This window comes from Bactrocera dorsalis, chromosome 2, assembly GCF_023373825.1.
Source record: "Bactrocera dorsalis isolate Fly_Bdor chromosome 2, ASM2337382v1, whole genome shotgun sequence".
Classification (NCBI taxonomy): Eukaryota; Metazoa; Arthropoda; class Insecta; order Diptera; family Tephritidae; genus Bactrocera; species Bactrocera dorsalis.
The window spans coordinates 27,852,255-27,873,451 of record NC_064304.1 but is presented as its reverse complement, the minus strand read 5'-3'; the positions used below and the strand labels follow the sequence as shown (position 1 = coordinate 27,873,451).

Genomic DNA, 21,197 nt, shown 5'->3' with positions numbered 1-21,197 from the left:
TTCAATATATTCTCCATTAATATCTGTACGCTTTTGCATGCAATTGTCGAAGCAGTTTTGCCCACTGATTGAGGTAACTCCAAAACATGTTTTCTGAACGCTTCAACCGTCTCTTCAGGTCGAAAAAGGTTGACTTCTTAGTTGACTTTTTGCGTATGGGAGTAAAATCAAGTTAATGAAGTAATTCCACTTTTTGATCAAGATGAATATAGTAAACAATACAAATTATTGTAAAATTTATCGTAAACAATACAAATAGGGCTCTCATAAAGATAAAATTGTGTGTCGCTTGAGTGCAACACTAGGATTGGTAAATCCCGAAATATGAAAGCCAACATACTTATAGCTGACTCCGAGCCCGAATGTTTTCAAGATTCTATTTCCAAGACTATTGCTCAATTCGACTTGAGCATTCAGAGCAATATTTTAAAGATTTTTTAAATTAGTTAAATAATTTTAGAAAAAACAAATCGATTTTTTGAAGCCCTGAAAACCATGTAACTCCTTAAGTGCTATATCTAACACATGATTAAATTTAGGTACTTTGGGTAAATGGACTTCAATTATAAAATTGGAAACAATGTGAAGACAATTGTGGCAAAAGTTCTAGTACTTCATAATATAATATAACTGAGCAATTTATTAAGGTTTTGAAAACTGCGTTTATCACCCATCCATTCTGACCCAGAGATAGCCTCATACACCGAATGTGAGGAGCTTCATCCGGTTGATGTCTTATACTATATAGTACATTGTTTGGAATATACGATACTTTCCAATAACCGTTTTTACAAAATTTATGTTTAATGTTTTTTTTGAAAGAGCACCTGTAGAAGAAAAAATGTTAAACGCTTTTATATGCATATCTTGTAGAACAGTAGTTGTTCCATGTGATTGTCGCAATAAATGCTCAATAGTTGCTGTAAAAAACGTCCGATAAGACATGACAATCTTCCATATGAAATGCCCAATAAGACATGATAATGTTCACTATAAAGTCAATAATATGATGTGCAGTCAAAATGAACGGGTGTTTGACTCACCTAATTAATGATTAAAACAGAATAATTATGTGCCAACAGAAAGCAATTCGAAATAATGCCCAACTCAACTGTCGGCAGCATTTCCCGCCGCCGACAGGGGGTAGAATTTGCCCACGGTAAAGTATACCTGTTGTAAGCTGCGACTAAAATCCAATATGCACTATGTCTGTTATTTGGCTTGCCACGAAATATCGCCATAGTGTTGTCAGAAATAGTGATGTAATACTCAGCTTGAACTGATATTATAGACTTTGAATGACATTTCTTCAAATAAAAAGACATTTGAAGTTCAAGGGACAAATGTCACCAATCATTGAGCTTGATGGATGTGCATTGGTAGTAGAAAAAGTTACAAGGTCTGATCGGAGGCTTAATTCTGTTGTTTAAACCTGTTCGATAAAGTCATAAGTTTCTTCTTGCGTGTACACCACGGTTCGAACAGTGTGACTAAACACATAGTGCATACGAGGTCTGTCCTATAAATAACCGACCTCAACGTGAAGCTAGCGGCAGATCTGAAAAAAAGTTTCTACTTCAAATTGTGCATATTATAATAGCTACTCGCCAAAATTTCAGAAATTTATCTTGCGCAATTATCTGTTGACAGTCGTTTTTGTGAGTCTATTTCGGTGATTTCCCCAAAATGGAAAAAATTGAATATCGAGCTGTAATTAAATTTTTATTTTTGAAAGGCAATACGCCTTCACAAATCAAAGATGAGTTGGACTCTGTGTATGGTGACTCTGCACCATCGTTTACCACCGTAAAATTTTGGGCAGCTGAATTTAAACGTGGTCGCAGGAGCTTGGAAGATGATGAACGTCCTGGGCGTCCAAAAACTGTAACCACTAACGATAACATCGCTAAAGTTCATCAATTGGTACTAGACGACCGCCGGATTAAAGTTAGGGAAATAGCTGAGATTATGAAGATGTCAAAAGAAACTGTTTGTCACATATTAAACCAAGATTTGGGCATGAGAAAGCTAGCCGCGCGTTGGGTGCCGCGTTGGGTGCCGCGTTTGCTAGACCACAATCGTGCGCGCATGAACATTTCCAGCGCTCTGTTGGCTCAGTTTATAGGCAATAAGATCGAGTTTTGGCGCCGATTGGTAACTGTAGACGAAACTTGGATTCATCATTATACGCCCGAAACAAAAATCCAATCTAAACAGTGGATTGAAAAGGGGGAAGCAGCCCCAAAAAAACCTAAAGCTGTGTATTCGGCTGGGAAAGTGATGGCGAGTGTTTTTTGGGACAGCCATGGAATTATTTTTATCGACTATCTTGAAAAAGGAAAAACTATAACAGGAGCATACTACGCATCATTATTGGACAAGCTAAAGGAAGAAATTTCGAAAAATCGGCCACATTTGCAAAAAAAGAAAGTCTTGTTCCACCAAGACAACGCACCATCTCACACCTCAACAGTCGCCATGGTGAAAATCTACGAATTGCGGTTCGAACTGCTTGACCATCCACCTTATTCACCGGATCTAGCAAAAAGCGATTTTTTTTTGTTTCCTCAACTTAAAACTGCGCTCGGCGGCCAGAGATTTTCGTCAAATGAGGAGGCAATCTCTTTCGTGAACTCGTATTTTGCAGACAAAGACGCCAAGTACTATTTGAAAGAGTTGCAGAGATGGGAGCATCGCTGGGAGAAGTGTGTGGAGTTACAAGGAGACTGTGTAGAAAAATAAAAAAAAAAATTTTGAAAAAGTCGCGTGCTTCATGGTTAGGTCGGTTATTTATCGAACAGCCCTCGTATTAGTCTTATTATTTGCGGCTTACTCCAATTATTTGGTGATAAGGCACAACTTTTAATAATATGTAAAGCCTTTAACCACAGTTACCAAATTTAATTTTACTGTCTTAAAATATGTCTAAAAGAAAATTTTCTGGCTGTTTGTCTGAGCAAGCGATGACTTGAGATATCTTCATGAAATTTGATGTTAATATATTAAAAGAATTACAGTAATAATATAATTTTGTTGTCAGTTAATCTACCGCGCTAAATGAATGTGAGGCACTGCCTACTTTTATTTTATATTTGACTAAATACCCGATGGAATAAAATGCTGTTTGTGTTTCTTGACTAAAATTAAAAATGAACGCAATCGGATCGAAACCATCACTACTTTTTATATTTCATAATAATAATTACTACTATAGTTGAGATGCCCTGTGATGACACCAATAATATTAGTTGGTTGCCTTTTAACTAAAATTAAAAATTCTTTTGTATGACCAACATTAACACTATTCCAAAGTACTTTCATGATATGTCCTGTGTTGGTAATGTCCGAGATCTGAGGAGTTCCTGTAGAACACATTGCCTCAAATAACCTTTTAAGAAAATAAAAGGTCTAGGGTATCTACAGATTATTACATTCGTTGCTTCCACAAGCGGGCTAACTCATCTGCCTATTCGTGGCCGCCTATTTCTATATATACGTATTAATGGTAATTAATTTTTTTACCGTGCTACCCACTGAAAGTCTAGTCTTAACCTAAAATAAAGCAGTAAGACTGAGCTGTGGATAGCTTTAATTGCGCTTGGTTGTCCTTTAGACAGTTATGTACTGCCTCATTAGAGGAGAAACCAACTTGTCTTGTTTGTAACTATCTTCTGTGCAGGTATTGTTACTAAATAAAAGCTTTTCACTGCAAACTATGATCTATTGTGCCCTCCCCTATATAACATACGATCACAAAGGTACAGCATCCTGAACAATTCCAGGAGCCTGCTGAGCGCGAATGAGATCATGTGGTCCCTGTCCACGTAGATGGAACCTAGGGCCTTGAGCCATTTTCTGCTAATTGATGGTCACTTCAGAATTAGGTGTTCTGGGGTTTCCTGTTCCATGTCGCAGAGCCGCCAGATTACGCTAGAGACTATGCCTCTGTTAGACAAGTGCTTCCTGAGCCAACAGCGCTCTGCATAGAGCGCGACAAGGAGGCGAAATTTGTCTCAGGAAAGGTTCCTGCTGTCAAAGCAGTTTTCTTCCCACTTATTCTTCATAATGTGTGGATCTTACTACAACGCATGGTTCTGGTCCCATCCAGCCGGTTGCTCACTGATAGTCGGTTCTGCGTTAAAAAAAAACACTCCTCCAATAAAAGCGATTTAACCTCATATGCTGAGATCGTCTTTAGTGTCTCTTGACTATAGCTAAGTTAGCGATACGCTGGTTGCGATAGTTGCGTTGGAGATTGATTTCTGTAGCCTCTTTGAACTATGTCGAAGAGAGTGTTCTCAAATTTACCTCGCGCCATTATGACAATGCCATCGGCGTACTCCTGACATCGAATTCCATTGTTAGTGAATAACTCAAGGAGCTCATCTACTACTAAGCTCCATAGCTGGGGGGGTAGAACTCCGCCCTGTGAGCAGCCCTTAGTAGTACCAAGACGATTCTTACTCTTCCCTACAGTGATTTCAACTATCCTGGGTACTTAGTAAAGCCTTTATCCATCTGAATACTGGAGCCACCGCGTTCCTTTTCTCCAATGCCTTATGACGCAGTACCTAGCATAAGCATTAAATCATTATCTTGAAAATTAAATATCTAAAATACAGCTTTTAGAACGAATAAATAATCCTTCAGATCACTGGCTCCCTTCAGATCAGTTGCAATTGATGGAATTGAAAGTACTGTTATATTTTTTAAATAAAAGTTTAATTAGTGTTTAATCCATTCTTTATAAAAGAAGTCAATAGTAAACTTAATGGCTCATCTGCCTTTCTTGATGAGCACTTTACGTAGGAACTTCCCCGCCACACGAAACAGATGGCCAATCTGTGTGGCACTGCTGCGCGCACCCAAAGATGCCGCATGTGTGGCTTGTTGATGTCGCCTCAGCCACTCGTAAATTTGATTATTGAATTTGTCCAGAAAGGTCTCACTGATTTTTACCTTCCGACCAATACGCGGCGAATTTGCAGCAATAAGGGTTTTTTCCCGGCCCTCCTTCGCTAGCTCAGCGGCAATCATATTGCGCAAATTGAGAAACTGTAAATAATAAAGAAAAAATTAATAAATTGTATTGTTTTAAATATGTATTTAAGTAACTTTATAAATATTTCAAATATTTTCAACATGCTGTTGTATAAATTACCTGTTCGTAATTCGAACGCTTCAGGTATTCCGCAATACGGTTAAAATTGTCGACGAACAGTTGGGAACGACATAGCACGCGATAGTTGCTTTCAAAGAACGTCCACATAACGGGGCGTGCGACATGATTACTTTTGAACAAATAGAATAAATACATCATGGATTCGTTGTCGTTCATAATGCTTTTGGTTGAGTTCTCGCCCAGCAAGAAATTGAGATACTGCTGCAGATGCGAATTACTCTGCGTACAACGTAACGAGTAAATAAGATCGTCATACCACAACGTGTCGCGTTGCGTTTCACCGAATAGTTTCAGTATGGCGTTGAATTCCTCATCGCTCAGATATCGAACGCCCAAACAGAGAATGGTCTCATACATGGCATAGTAGCTCATATCGTTGTCGAATTTGGCATTACCGAATATGTATTCGTGTGCTAAATTGTGGGTGTAGTCGAGACACTCCTGCAGATCGACGAAGCAAGCCATTTCCATAATCTTTTGTCTAGCTAACGTTTCAGTGTTTGTAAGATTCTCAGCCAACGGCATTTCGTAGAGTCGTCGAAACATTGGTCGAATTAGTTGGCGCACAAAGTGCGTGTACAATTTGTATGCGGGCGTACCAAAGAGATTCTTGCCAAGAGAGGTAATTGTGTCAGCCACCTGATTCCATGGCATGAGATTGTCCTCATACTGCAGATAATTTAATAGTTCAAATATCACATCCACCGATTGTATTTCATTATTCTCGATTAGTGGTCCCAGATCTTGAAAGATAGCTGCACGATTAAGTGGATGTATAACCGTGTAATTGTCGTGCAATTGTTTGGCGATCAGCCAGAGATTCGCATCGTTGTAGAGTACATGATAAAAGCCCGTCTGCTGTTTATTCACGATGAGCCAATCGTGTATGCCCAACTCAATACCCAATTGGCTGGCGTTCAATGTTACCTCCTCCAGTGGCGGCATAAAGTAATCCACGCGTGTGTTCTCGAAATCTGCTGCGGATGCGCTTGCGAAGTTCAACGGTATCCACCAGTGTTCACGCGAATGCTGATCTTTCGAACGTTGCTTTATTGTTATGGTATTGCTTACGTAATCGCGTGCTATGCTCACGATCGGTATCCATTCACTGTGCGTCCATGAGAGCATGATATCGCGCACGGCGTCTTGACTCCACGTCTGCTGACTGAAGGTGGGATCCGCAGCCACAGCTGTTTGTATTTCATCGAAAAGATTCAATTCGTTCGCAAAAGTATACTGACTTGAGAGAGGGGGGGAAATTTCTTCATATTAAATGTTATTGAACAGTTCTTTTACAGTATCACTGAAACTTTCGTTTACAGAAGTAGTACTTACTATTTGCGCAAATACTGACTGATGCCATGTACGAAAGTTTTCTGATTGAAAGCGTGATGGAACATTTTGATCACACAAGCAGCTGCAAGTATAATTATAAATATGAATGTCAGTATGTGGTATTTCCGGTTTAACCAGTTACTAATGAGAGAAAGCTTTGTAATATGCGAAGACTGAGAGTTAGATGTTCAGGTAAATCGTGAAAGCATTAAGCTCCCGACGTAGAGGTTTCCTACAGTAAACATAAAGCCCTTGACTTGAGACTTAAAGTTGTAGAATCATCCGATTATTCGATTATGTCATAAAACTAATCTAAATGACTTAGAAATGAATTACTAATATTGAGAAAGAACTCTTGGAATAGTTTGAATCGAACAGAAAAAAGACTCCTTGATAACAGAAACCGATTGAATGAAGATCTAAATTTGCTTGAAATAATTTGTTTATTGTATAAAGGAGTCAACGACAACACTAGTAAGTTAATGGAGTTTCAGCGTGAAAAAGTGGTCTCTGCATCCCAATACTACATATAAAGATAATGAGGTTAGTCTAAAGAGCTTTTCTAGAACTATTATTAGTAAGTTTCTATAAAGTAGTTTGTATCTGAAACATACGTGAAGGCTTTAAGATTACATTTACTGTAACATACCATATAAAGATCTGATCTTCATCTATAAAACCCTAATTCTTTTTTTATATTAGACGCATATGCAGACAGAAAAATAAAAAAAAAACACCATGAGATGGTGAACTCGATTCGCCAATCTTTGACGATGAGACACACGCTCGGTTGCCGACCATGAAGCAGTTCGAATAGCAATTACCCGTCTGAAGAACAACAAAGGGGTGGGGGCCGATGGATTGCCGGCTGAATTATTCAAACACGGCGGCGAAGAACTGATAAGGAGCATGCATCAGCTTCTTTGTAGAATAGGGTCGAATGAAAGCATGCTAAACCATTGGCTCTGCCCAATCCACAAAAAGGGAGACCCCAAAATCTGCGCCAGCTATCGTGGGATAAGTCTCCTAAAAATCGCATATAAGGTTCTACCGAGCGTATTGTGTGAAAAATTAAAGCCCACTATCAACAAACTGATTGGACTTTATCAGTGTGGCTTTAGGCCGGGATAAACAACAACTGACCATATATTCACCATGCGTCAATTCTTGGAAGAGACCCGTGAAAAGAGGATTGACACACCACCTCTTCCTCAATTTAACGGATGATGACAATAATGAGTGGACGTTACGAGTTTCCGGGAGAAAGGTTCTGTGGAAGATTTACTTTTCTTTGCGCATTTTCAACGGCGAATATCGCATTCGATGGAAAGACAGTGACATACTTAGCTCGGCGAATTAGGAGACGGTGGCTGCGCTGGCTAGGTCATGTTGTGAAATGAATGGATGAAAACGTTGAGAGTATTCGACGCAGCACTCGCCGGAAGAAGCAGAGGAAGAGGACGACTTCCACTGATATTGTTGTGATATAGAAAAAGTGCTCGTACCATCTTTGAGATTCACTCAAGCAGGCATTTCCAAATGTTTAAAGGCAACCGGATACATTTTAAAGTAAGGAAATCAGGTGCCATAAGAATTGAAACCAAGACTCTTTGAAAGACAATTTTGCATGTCAGAAAAGCAGCAGTGCTGCATCGAGTTGCAATTGGTGGAGAAAAATGGATACAATACGACAACTCCAAACGGCAAATATCATATTCCTGGTCAACCTGCCATGTCAACGCCAAAGCCAAATATTCAAAGTATCTGATGTGATCAAAAGGCGTGCTGTATTATGAGCTTACAAACCCGGATGAAACCATTAATGAGGAACGCTATCGACAACAACTCATTAAATTGATGGGGGCGAATGCCGAAAATCGCCCGGATTTTGCGACTACCCATGAGGAAGTAAATTTCCATCATGCCAATGCTCGGTCTTTTGTTAAAAACTATTTGGAAGATAGTGGTTGGGAAGTTGGGCCTCACTCGCCTCATAGGTGAGATCTTGTCTCTTCAGACTACTATTTATTCCGGTTTATGCAGAACGTCCTCACAGGAGACCGGTTCATATTAGAACCGCGTGTCACAGATTGGCTTGCTTTGCTCTTGACGGTAAATGCGCTGTCGCAAAAGCCTTTTGACCAAAGATTGATCGGAGAGATCTAGTGAACTCTTTGGCCTCAGTAAGTCTCGCCTCTTCCTAGTTTTGAGGCTTTCCACAGGCCATTTCTCTATTGGCGTCCCTGCTGTAAGGTAAAGAATCTTACCAGACGCTATCTGCAGAATCTGTATGAAAAAAGATGAGGTGGAAACACCTCAACACTTCCTTCTTGACAATAAATACTTGGGAGCGCATACCTTCAGACATCCCACCGAACTGTCGGGTGTGGATATTAAACGATTGCGCAAGTTTGTATTGGCTACAAAGGGTTTTACTCGAAGACAGGAGTTCTCCTTTTCTATGGCTTCACAAAGGACTACATACGAGTATATCAGTCTACCAGCGATCTTTGACCAGACAACTAACCTAACCTAAGCATTCTAAAACTGCCTGGAATGCCGAACATGATGCTTGATTAAACTAAAGGTTAAAGCTTTTGGAAACCAATATACATATTGAGACCAGAAATATAGGAACCAACCTCTGTGATAGGATATGATGTCGAATGTTGACAAAATGGCAGTCTCGTTTTCCACATAGTAAGTCATCGGACGTACGGTCATATAGTTGTAACTATAGGCGCGTTCAGCAATATCGATCAAAAAGAAGTCCATGATTTTATACTCGGGATAAAGCTGTATAAAAACAAAAAATTAATACAGTTTTACTTATAACACCGATAAACAAATTACACACTTACTAAATCGGTTACCAAATAACCAAAATAGGTGGCAAAACCCTCATTCAGCCATGCGTATGTCCACCACTGCGGCGATACTAAGTTACCAAACCATTGATGTGCGATTTCGTGATTCTGTGTTAGCACATCCTTCAAGTTCTTATGCATATCCGCGTCATCCGGCTTTGCCAGGTTGTCCTCCTTATAGGTAATTAAACCCCAGTTTTCCATGGCCGCACCGAAGTTATTCTTCAGCGCGACATGATCTAATTTCGCCAACGGATAATCGACACCAAGGTAATCCTCCAACATGGCGACTGTACGAACGGCATTCTTCAAAGCCTTTCGACCCCTATCAGCGAGACGTGGTGAGGTGAAGATGCGCTGCTGAACGCCGCGATATTCCTCCGAAATATACACGAAATTGGAGATGACAAATGCGACCAGGTATGTCGACATCGGCGGAGTGGTGTGGAATGTGGTTGTCACCATTGTGGCATCAACGTTGCTGCGCACAAAAGTAAGCAAGTGGTGCTGTTAGTGAAAGGTGAACCGATATGTATGTATGTATGTGTGACTGCTTATGTAAATGAATGGCATGGCGGATGGGATAAACTGATGAGCAGTTGTTGAATGCGTGTAAATTTGCGGTTTATTAATTGGCCTTCACAGGCCACCAACTTGTGCGTAAGTGTATGTGCAAGAGTATGTTAGAGAGTGTGGTATTACTCAATTGTGTCTACAGAGTACTTACTTGTCATCGAGTGCAGCATTTACGTCAATGCTCGGTTCAGTTTGACGCACCATCATGTTCGAGATGGCCGTGTATTTGTTGCTGTGCGTGAGGCTTATTGTGAAGTTCGCTTTGAATGATGGCTCATCGTAACAGGGGAAGGCCAAGCGTGCGCTTGTCGGCTCAAATTGCGTCGCCGTCACATAACTGTGTGTAGTTTAGTGATTAAATTGAAAAGAAATGGAGATAGAGAGAGAATGGTGATTAGTTTGCTGTCTGGACACGAAGGTGTATACGTTGCAAAGCGTGGAAGAGTATTTCTGTTTATCGTGAGTTTTTTTGAGAGTTTTAATTAAATTTGTAGTTAAACAAGCTTCCTTCCCATATGGCACAATTTAAACTTCAATTGACTCTTTCAATTTCCAGTACATAAATCAGCAAGCACTGATAATTCCCTTAAATTATAAAGTGGCATACGAAAAATTGTTAAAATCCACCAAAACTCTTCCAGCACCTAGGTACCGAATATGCGAACCCGAGTATCTATAGTTGACTTTTTCCCGAAAATATCGGTCATATGTACAATTGAAATTCGGAGAGAAACCTTTCCTCACAATAAGAAACTTGACTTCGCCCTCAAGAATCTCGCACAACCGGCTGACTTTGCTGGTGATTATATGTGAGATGCTTAAGAAACCCGAGGAAATGTCTTGTATATGACATAGTAATAGTACGAATATGTGGTATTGGCAAAAATAGATAATATTGGGTGGGTGGTATTGACCCCCATATGCTGCTTATAATGATTTTCGTTTTTCTAATATGTCAGTCAGTGTATGAGTTATATAGTAAAGGTATCTGTATATAAAATTGCTTAGATTCCGATCCTCTGGTTGACGTTTTGCACCTCAAGGTATTTCCTTGGCTTTGACTTGTTATCAATAAAAATGAGCCCAACCGCTGTTATTGAAGCGGAAGGTGATTATAGTAAGATAATTATCAATATAAAGACAAAAATTGAGCTTAGGCTCTATAGTAACTCTCGAATCAACAAATTAAAACCTTGCTCTAGACTATAGTTCTTCATAGGAAAGATGTGAACAGGTCTACGGGGAAAGCATATCGTCTTAATTTTTTTGAGATTCAATGCAAAATTTCTTTCACACCAAACAACCAAATTGTTTTTTAGCCAATCGTATAATGTTGTTGGGATATTCTTTTGAGTATTTTCAAATCAATTTCATTCCCTTCAAAGTAATCCCCTTCCGATGCAATGCACTTATGCCAACGGATTTTCCAATCTTCGAAACAGTGGTTGTAGTCACTTTCCGGGATGACCTTCAGTTGCGTCTTCGTTGCGGATTGAATCTCCTCTATCGTATAAAAACGTTGTCCCCGGAACGGTCTTTTGAGCTTGGTGAACAGCCAGAAGTCGCACGATGCCAGATCAGGTGAATACGGTGGTTGCGGAACGATATGGGTTGAGTTTTTGGCGAAATGATCACGAATTACGAGGGCAGTATGGGATGGTGCATTATCGTGGTGTAAAAACCAAGAATTGTCTTTCCACAATTCCGGCCTTTTTAGGCGGATAGGACTACGCATACGACGCATGACGTTCAAATAATATTCCTTGTTGACTGTTTGACCGGTTGGAAGGAATTCATAATGCACAACACCACGATAATCGAAGAAAACAGTCAACATGACCTTGATTTTTGAGCGACTTTGGCGCGATTTTTTTGGTCTCGGCTCTCTTTTGGCACGATATTCGCTCGATTGATCGGTTGTTTCGGGGTCGTAAGCATAGATCCAAGTCTCATCGCCAGTTATAATGCATTTCATAACACCCTGGTAGTCGGAAAGCATCGTTTCACACACTTCAACGCGACGCCTTTTTTCCAAAAAATTCAATGTTTTCGGTAGCAGTCGAGATTTGACGCGCTTGAGGCCCAAAACATCCTTCAAAATGGTATTGGCTGAGCCTTTCGATATGCCAACTTCATCAGCAAGGTCTCTAATTGTAAATCGACGGTTTTCAACACCAAATCTTTGATTTGTTGAAAGTGAGCTTCGTCGGTTGAAGTTGATGGTCGCCCTGGACGCTCTTCGTCTTCGACACGTTCACGGCCGGCTTGGAACTCACTATACCACTTGTAAACATTTTTTTCAGACATAGCCTCATCACCAAAGGCTTTCTAATGCAAATTCTTTGCGCAACAAATTTCGACATTGCAAAAAACGAAAAACTCACTTTTAGCAGCTCACAAAACGGCACGTATCTCAAACACTAATGAATATTTTGACATGACATAAATGTGACTGACAGTACTACCAACCTAAAAACAAAAATTATTCTCCAAATCCTTCGACGCGCGCAGTTTAAATTCAAATGTCACCTTATTTTTTGGGCACAGGAATTTGCAAACACATTCTCCGAACATTTTGACATATTAGCGATATTTGTTTTGTTGACAGTTACTTAAAATATTCATCTCAGAGCAAAAGTGAAGCTAAATCGTGAACATTTTCCCGTTATTATTTTTTACAACATTTGACGTGGATTAACTCATCAAGAGTGTTTATCGATGATATGGTGAATTCAATTGAGGTCGTCGATCACTCGTTCTTGTTCGACTCGTCTCGATATAGCTGAATTTTCTTCTAAAAGTGTACCGCAAACACTTCTCTTTGGACATGCTTGGTCGTGCGAATTCCGATTCCACATTCATGGAGAGATTATAACTGTCGATGAGATATATGTTTATGAGTTTGACATGCAAATTAGTCAAAAATACCGGTATGAGGGGAAAAAAATGGGCCAAACCCAAAAAAAAACACGCCAAAGCCACTGAAAAATCAGGATGATGTTCCTTGTTTTTTTCGATATTCGTGGTTTGGAGCAACATGAATTTGTTCTGCAAAAACAGACGTTCGGTAAAGAATTCTAGTTTGCCATATTGAGGCGTTTGTGTGAGAACATCCGTCAAAAACGGCCGGAATTGTGGAAGAACACAATTTACTATATACGATGATAATGGACCATCGCATCGAGCTACGATTGTGACCGAATTTAAAGCCAAAATCGCCATGAATACCATCGATTAACCGCCGTATTCACCAAATTTTGCTCCGTGTGATTTCCTCTTATTCCCAAACTGAAATTGTCGCTCCGTGGAATCCGTTTTCAGTCGATCGAAGAGATAAAACAAAATACGCTGAAGGAGCTGAAGGCCATTCCAAAAAGTGCTTATGAAAAGTGTCTCGAAAACTGGAAAAATCGTTGACATACAAGTAAGTGTATTACATCGCGTGGGTATTACTTTGAAATCGACAAAATAAATTTTGATGAATAATTAAATATTTTGCGTTTTATTTATTTATTTTTTTGTCTTAGTGTATTACTCAATTCAACGGTAAAATGTTAGAATATTTTTTTTTTCAGATTAGACTACATTAGCATATAACTACCATATAAACTGATCGAAAACAAGTTCTTGTGTGAAAACTTTTTTATTTGTGAAGGGTATAACAGCTTTAGTGCAATCGAAGTTAAAATTGTTTCTTGTTTTTCGTTTGGTAAAGTATTCGAGAGCATAACCTCAAAAATATTTTTTTTGAAATTCGAATTATTTTAACAATTACAAGCATTTTTGTGTCATGGCAACTAAATTTTCGTTGAATTTAGCACAATTTTATTTACACATAAATAACTCTCGCTTATGTTTTCATTTCACTGTAAAAGTATTTGTTTTTGTTTGCATAATATTTTATAATTTTCACTTCTACAACTATTACTACTAATTTCATTTGTTATTAGTGTTTTTGTTTTTATTTTATGCACACTTATCAGCTCAATTTCCTTTCACACACAAATTCATTGATAGAACTTATCAGTGGTCTGTTTGTTTTGGGGGCAATTCATCAGCGTTGAACTATGAGACACCCGCTATACATATGTTCATACATATATATGTATGTATGTATATACAGCGACATACTGCCATATGTAAACATAATTATATGTGTGTTTGTATGTTTGTGCCTGTGAAGTTAATTTGATAATAATCCGAAGCCAAAGTGTAGCCGTGACGACAACAGCACACAGTTGTGAAGCACGCGTTGTCTAGCTGAGGTTTCATGCTTATTTGTTTATATGTATGTATGTGTATAATATATACAATGTATGTATGCATGTACTTAATATATATATATACATACATATAAAGCCAGCAATCAATAATTGTGCAAATCAAATAGTCTGATTTCATTTGACCATATCAATATTTACTCAAATACTTGCGCACACGCACACCTACAGGCGCATAAAAGCGCGCACAAGCTTCGACATTTGTTACCAACTATTGTACATACACACATACATGCATATGTATGGCGCACTTTTCTTAACCCTTCCCGCCATTTTGCTGTTGCCCGTCATTCATATGCACACTACTTACACTGTGGCATTTTTCTCATCACTGTAGGTCATCCAATAGATGCCGAAAGAGTCTTCGCGCAAGAGACCCTTGTATAAAATTTCCAACCGATAATGTTGACCCGCTTCGAAAGCTGCATAGTTTTCAATCGGATGTATGATCAAGTAGCTGCCATGCTGCTCATAAGTGTAGGTGAGGTCAAGCAGCTTTTCGTTTGTGTGCAGTTCAAGCGCCGTAATCGCCGTAACGGTAATATTTTTTGCATGCAATACAATTTCATTGGTCGTTTCGCGTATATCAATGTCAATAGTCATATTGCCCGTGAACTCGAAAATCTCCCGATGTATATGCGTTGTAATGTGTAGGTGATAATGTAACGGGAATGTGGTGTTCGGCAGACGTAGCGAACGTGTTATTTTTTTCGCAGCGTGCGTGTGATTTGTTGCAGCGCCCACCTCTATGGACGGTGGTGGTGTTGTTGTGAAGGAGCGTGGATTTTCGGGGTCGACAGCAATATCTGTTTCCGTCGCGTTACCGACACTCAAGTAGAAAAGCACAAACACGAACAACAACACATTGAGCTTATTACGGTACAGAAAGCATGGCTTTAAAGCACACTTTCTGATTATAGTCTCTGACATTTTGTGTATTTTGGATTTTTTTTTTATTGATTTAAAAAACTTTCTTTAGCAAGCACTTAGATCATTCGTGGTATGTCTTCACTGTGCGATCGTTGAAACCGTTATGTGCTTGTACACGTCTCGAGTTTTAAACCGTAACTGAAATCCGTATTGAGTGATCCGCAAGTTCCATGTATACTTGTGTACATATATTCAGCCTTTAGCCTTTATTTGGGTGCTCTTGCGCTTTGTAAGACTTCACGTCTGTTTGCTCACTTGACGGTAAATATAGACAGACGGGCATACATTTTGGCAGACTGATAAGATAACGAATTGAGTATTTTGTATGCGCAATGTACTTCGGAGCGCGTCTCAACAATTTGAGTGAACTGTTCATGAATTTATGGTATGGATCAGTACAAGGTGTTGCTGTTTGACCATTAATTTGATTATTTGTCGAATTGGGGATTTTTTTGTGCGAAGTCAAGTTTCGTGGTCAAATAAATTTTAATGTCCTAAAATCAAAATTCATCGTAGAAGTGGAAATTATGTTTTTTTTTTTTTCAAATCCACCAACCAAAGATTAGGACTCTTTTGACTCATCGCAGTCCTGAGTGCTCCTGTAGTCCAAGAATCAGAATCAAGCATTGGTTTCTATCGTTTTAAGTCCAAATCAAATTTCCTCTAGTGGCATTCATTAACTTGGAGGTGCATTTAATAACACTAATACGGCTGTACTGGTATCGGTTAACACTTTTTTGTCATTAAGCAGAACCTGCTGTCTGGTCAAGTTATAAGCTAAGCAATATAAAAGCTATATACGATGGGGAAGGTATAGAAATCGTTAACTAGATCACAGAGAGCATCATATTTGTCTGATGTTCAGGGTTGAATCTTAATCGCCTATCCCGACCATTAGAACGGACCCTTGAGACTGCCGCCAGGGTCATGAACTAGCTGTCAATCCGGAGAAAACAGAAATCTGTCTTTTCACAAGAAGGTTGCAATTCAATCTCCTCTCTTTAAAGTGGAACTATTGTACTCTGGAGCTCTCAAAGATTTCTCGGAATTATCCGAGATAAAAAACTAAGCTGGAGTAAGGGGTTACGGCATACCTAACATTTCGAACATTCTTCAGTTTACGTCAGTTTTTCAGTCTCCTCATCATGTTTGCATATGTAAAAATGTAGTTATATGCACTTAATTTTTAATTTTCTATACTGTTTACACAATAAACAATGATGAGCAATGACGCATTGATGACGCATTCGGAGTTCTACAAAACAAAAAACAAAAATTGTTTAATATTTTGTAGATATTTCGTAGTTCTAGCAATAGATAGGGCGCGTGGTCTACTGCTACTGAAGAAATTGATTTGAGAATGACTAGTTTAATTTGTAATGCTAAAATATATACTTATATACATACATATGTGTACATTATAGACGATGAGTCCAAAAAACTACGAAACTGTCGTCGATATGAGTATATTTTTAGTTAATTTATAGATCAATCAAATTTAACAAGTATATTAAGTTTTTAGCATTTGAAGAACTCTGTGAACTGAAAGTAGTAAAAGTCGGTAGTCATTACGTTCCATATTCAATGACATTATTTTCGAATGCTAATAGAATACCGAATATTACCTCTGTCATTCTCCAGATAGAGTTTAAAAATGCACTGTCATCTTGATAAGTTAGAGTTTTTTTTATTCGCGAGGTATATTGTTGAACAGTAAATAATTATGATATACGATTTAATTTGATTTTTATAAAATTTTAGCTTCGTAAATGACTTGTCATTCCAGAAGGGAGTTTTTCTAGTAAGATAATGCGGAAGATCGATCGATCAACAAGACATCCGTTCAAAAAACAATCTGTCACTAATTTAAAACAAAAATTATTTCGGATTCAGTGTACTTTCCACAGTTAAAGACTGAATTTATTGTATAATACATCACTTGACTTTTATCCAATAACTAATTCTTTCAATAAAGTAAAAAAAGAATAATAATACTAAATGTAAATATTATATGTCGGAGCGCTTGTGCTTGTATTTTGTATGTCACTGTAGATGCGTATGTTGTAGTGCTAGTATTTTGTAGGTAACTGTATGTGCCACAGCGTCGTTTGAAGTAGGCGACGCATTGGCGGCATGTAATACGGTACTATAGAATGTAAATGCGCAAATAAGCATAGTAACAGGACTAGAGAAACTGTTACTGAGTGAGGTCTGATCGTATTCTGCGAACAGAGTGAAGAGACTCAGGAACCGTTAGGTACTTGTAGAGCAATAAAGGGGTGCGTATATAATTAAGCGCAATGTCCTCGCAGAGTCAGTTCAAGAAGTGATCTTGAGAGGTTCAGAACTTGCTGTGCTCATATAGTGAAGTGAAGTATAAAGTGTAAAACTGTGAAGTGTGAAGTGTAAAAGTGTGTAGTGGGGTGATATGGAGACATCTAAAAGTAAATCTCCTACATCAGAAGTGGGATCGCCTGAGCCTACAGTTCAAGATCCGGGCCAGATCCTCGCAGCTCTTGAAGCACAGAATAGAAATCTAATGGACATGATTAAGTCCATGCAGACTCCAATGCCGGTAGCAGACGCAAGGCCTGTCCACGTTGCTTTGCCGAAGTTTAATCCCGATTGTGCTGGAGCGGACGCCTCTGCATGGTGCACAACGGTCGACCTAATATTTGCTGAAAATACTCTGGAAGGTGGCGCACTTGTGATAGCATTAAGCAAGGCGCTAGACGGCAGCGCATCACAATGGTTGTCCCAAATATGTTTCGCAGGGATAACCTGGGCACAGTTTAAGGAGCTATTTATTCAACGCTTTGTGGGAATGGAGACAACTACTGCGATTCTACTTAATATTTTGAATGGTCGTCCAAAATCTGGAGAGGGATTCGCAGAATACGGCAGTCGAATTGTTACATCACTCATGTCCAAGTGGAAAGCTAAAGACTTGGAAGAAATCGCTGTGTCGGTAGCATTGGGACACATGGCGCAAATCGACAATAGTTTGTTACGATGGGTATATACGACCAACGTAAGAAGCCGCAATGAGCTACAACAACAACTGCAGCCCCACGCTTTTAAGAAGCGTAATACTGAAGAGGATTTATACTCAACCGGCCCAGAGCGGAAGAAGTTTAAGTTTCAAGTGAAATGTCATCATTGTGGAAAAATTGGTCATAAAATTGCCGAATGCCGTAGTCGACTTGAAAGAGGACAGAAGACAAAAGGAAACAATCAGAACGGGAGCAGCTATGCTGGAGTGAAAGATCGGTCCAATATACGATGTTTCAAGTGTAACGAAATAGGACATTACGCTACTTCATGTCTTAAAATCCGGACCAGTGGGAACGAGAAGGGCTATGAGAAACGAGTGGACATTTGCACTGTGGCCCCGCCAAGGGGTATAATAAATTTATCAGGTGAGTCCGTTCCATTTTGCTTCGACTCCGGCGCTGAATGTTCATTGGTCAAGGAAAGTGTTGCAGATAAATTTAAGGGAAAACGATTTAATAGTATTGTAAAATTAAATGGTATAAGTAACGACTCCATCTGTAGTACATTGCAAATACTTACTAATATAAACATTGAACAGTATTGCCTAGAGACTTTATTACACGTTGTAATGGATAAATATTTGATATATGACGTATTGATAGGCCGCGAAATATTAAGTCAGGGCTTTAGTGTAACAATAGATGCTGAAAAGTTCAGTATTTACAAAACAAAAAGAGTTGATGTCGTAACTTTTGTGAATTATGAAAATGTTGTAGATTCCGATGACGACCTGAGTAAGTCAGATAAAACGGTTTTAAAGGGCATTCTGAAACGATATTCTGATTGGTTTATAGAAGGAATACCACAGACTCGTGTAACAACAGGGCATTTGGAAATTAGGTTAATAGATCCACAAAAAACAGTTCAGCGTCGGCCATATAGACTTAGCGAAGATGAGAAAAAGCATGTACGTTGTAAGGTAGATGAGCTCCTGAAATCTAATATTATTCGTCCCAGTTGTTCACCTTTCGCTAGTCCGATGATGCTCGTTAAGAAGAAAAATGGTAGTGATCGACTTTGTGTGGATTACCGTGCTTTGAATGAGAACACAGTTGCAGACAAATACCCATTGCCCCTAATTTCTGACCAGATTGCTAGGTTACGTGGGGCAAGCTATTTCTCATGTCTCGATATGGCTAGCGGCTTCTACCAAATACCGGTACATCCAGATTCAATTGAGCGTACCGCTTTCGTTACGACCGAAGGTCAATATGAATTTCTGACTATGCCTTTTGGTTTAAAAAATGCTCCGTCTGTGTTTCAGCGCGCTATAATCAAGGCATTGGGTAATATTGCATACACATATGCCATCGTGTACATCGATGATGTTTTGATTGTGGCCGAAACGAAAGAAGAAGCCTTAGACAGATTGCAGATTGTGCTGGAAACTTTGAGCAAAGCCGGATTTTCATTCAATATAACAAAGTGTTCCTTTCTTAAAACTAGGATAGAATATCTAGGATTTGAGGTGAGCAATGGACAAATTCGACCTAATCCACGTAAAATTCAAGCGTTGACAGAATTGCCACCTCCAAAAACGGTAACACAATTGAGACAATTTATAGGGCTAGCTTCTTATTTTCGGCAGTTTGTGCCAAAATTTTCGGAGACTTTAAAACCTTTGTATTCACTCACCTCAAAGAAAAATTCCAATTTCGTTTGGTTGTTAGAGCATGAAAGAATTCGCTCAAAGATAATATCTGTTTTAACACAGGAGCCGGTGCTAACTATATTCGACCCTCAACATTCGATAGAACTGCATACAGATGCCAGCTCAATTGGCTATGGGGCAATATTGCTACATAGAATAGACAAAAAGCCACATGTCGTTGAATATTTTAGCAAATGCACGTCACCTGCTGAATCAAAATACCACTCGTATGAACTTGAGACTTTGACATTTTCGTCATTATTTACAAGGACGTAAATTTGTAGTATTTACCGATTGCAATTCGTTAAAAGCTAGTCGTACAAAATCGGACCTATCACCTAGGGTATATCGATGGTGGGCTTTTCTACAATCGTTTGTTTTTGATATCCAATACACAAAAGGAGAACGAATGGCACATGTAGATTTTTTATCAAGGAATCCTCTGACTAAAGAATGTAGAATTGTGGAAAAATTAGTTGAAAAACGGGTTGAATTAACTGAGCTAACTGATAATTGGCTAGTTTCTGAACAACAGCGTGATCCTGAGGTAGCGGAGATATTAGCTAAGTTGAAAAATAACGAATTGCCAGAAAATTTAGGTAAAACCTACGAATTGAGAAAAGGAGTTTTATATAAAAAAATACAAAGAAACGGTAGAACCAAATGTTTGCCCGTAATCCCTAGGGCATTTAGATGGGCAGTAATTAATCACGTCCATGAATCTATTATGCATTTAGGTTGGGAGAAAACGTTGGATAAAGTCTATGGATTTTATTGGTTCCAAAATATGTCCAAGTACGTTCGTAGGTTTGTCGAAAATTGTATCACCTGTAAATTAGCTAAGCCACCAGTTGGAAAAATACAGGCTGAATTACATCCAATTCCTAAGGTAGACATTCCGTGGCACACAGTGCACATAGACATAACGGGAAAAATGAGTGGAAAAAACGACTTAAAGGAGTACGTAATTGTTTTAGTGGATGCGTTCACAAAATTTGTTTATTTCCATCATACCTTAAACATAGACACTGAAAGTTCTATCAAAGCCGTTAAAGCCGTGGTGTGTTTGTTTGGTGTGCCTAGCCGAATTATAGCGGATCAGGGCCGTAATTTTGCAAGCTCAGGATTTCGTGAATTTTGTTCTTCCCAAAAAATTGAGCTACACTTAATTGCTACAGGTGCGAGTAGGGCAAACGGCCAGGTAGAACGAATTATGAGTACGCTTAAGAATATGTTGACCGCCGTCGAAACCAGTCAGAGGTCGTGGCAAGATGCTTTAACCGAAGTACAGTTGGCAATGAATTGTACAGCAAATCGAGTAA

The 21,197-nt window shown here is 38.9% G+C and overlaps 1 protein-coding gene across 4 annotated transcripts; it reads right to left on the bottom strand.

The window, feature by feature from the left end:
- Positions 1-4,700: 4,700 nt before the first annotated feature.
- LOC105233180 (endoplasmic reticulum aminopeptidase 1) lies at positions 4,701-15,350 on the bottom strand. 4 transcript variants are annotated; one of them, XM_011215160.4, is made up of 7 exons: positions 14,551-15,342; positions 10,112-10,297; positions 9,379-9,865; positions 9,160-9,313; positions 6,518-6,599; positions 5,162-6,422; positions 4,701-5,055 (listed from the first exon to the last, which is right to left on the bottom strand). In XM_011215160.4, exons 1-7 carry the CDS (start codon positions 15,168-15,170, stop codon positions 4,777-4,779), a joined length of 3,069 nt encoding a protein of 1,022 aa, XP_011213462.2. In that variant the 5' UTR covers positions 15,171-15,342; the 3' UTR covers positions 4,701-4,776. The 4 variants fall into 4 exon arrangements, with proteins under 4 accessions (XP_011213462.2, XP_029409220.2, XP_011213464.2 ...); XM_011215162.4 differs by lacking the exon at positions 4,701-5,055 and having other exon boundaries at positions 6,305-6,444; positions 14,551-15,350; XM_029553361.2 differs by lacking the exons at positions 4,701-5,055; positions 5,162-6,422 and having other exon boundaries at positions 6,517-6,599; positions 14,551-15,350.
- Positions 15,351-21,197: the final 5,847 nt, after the last annotated feature.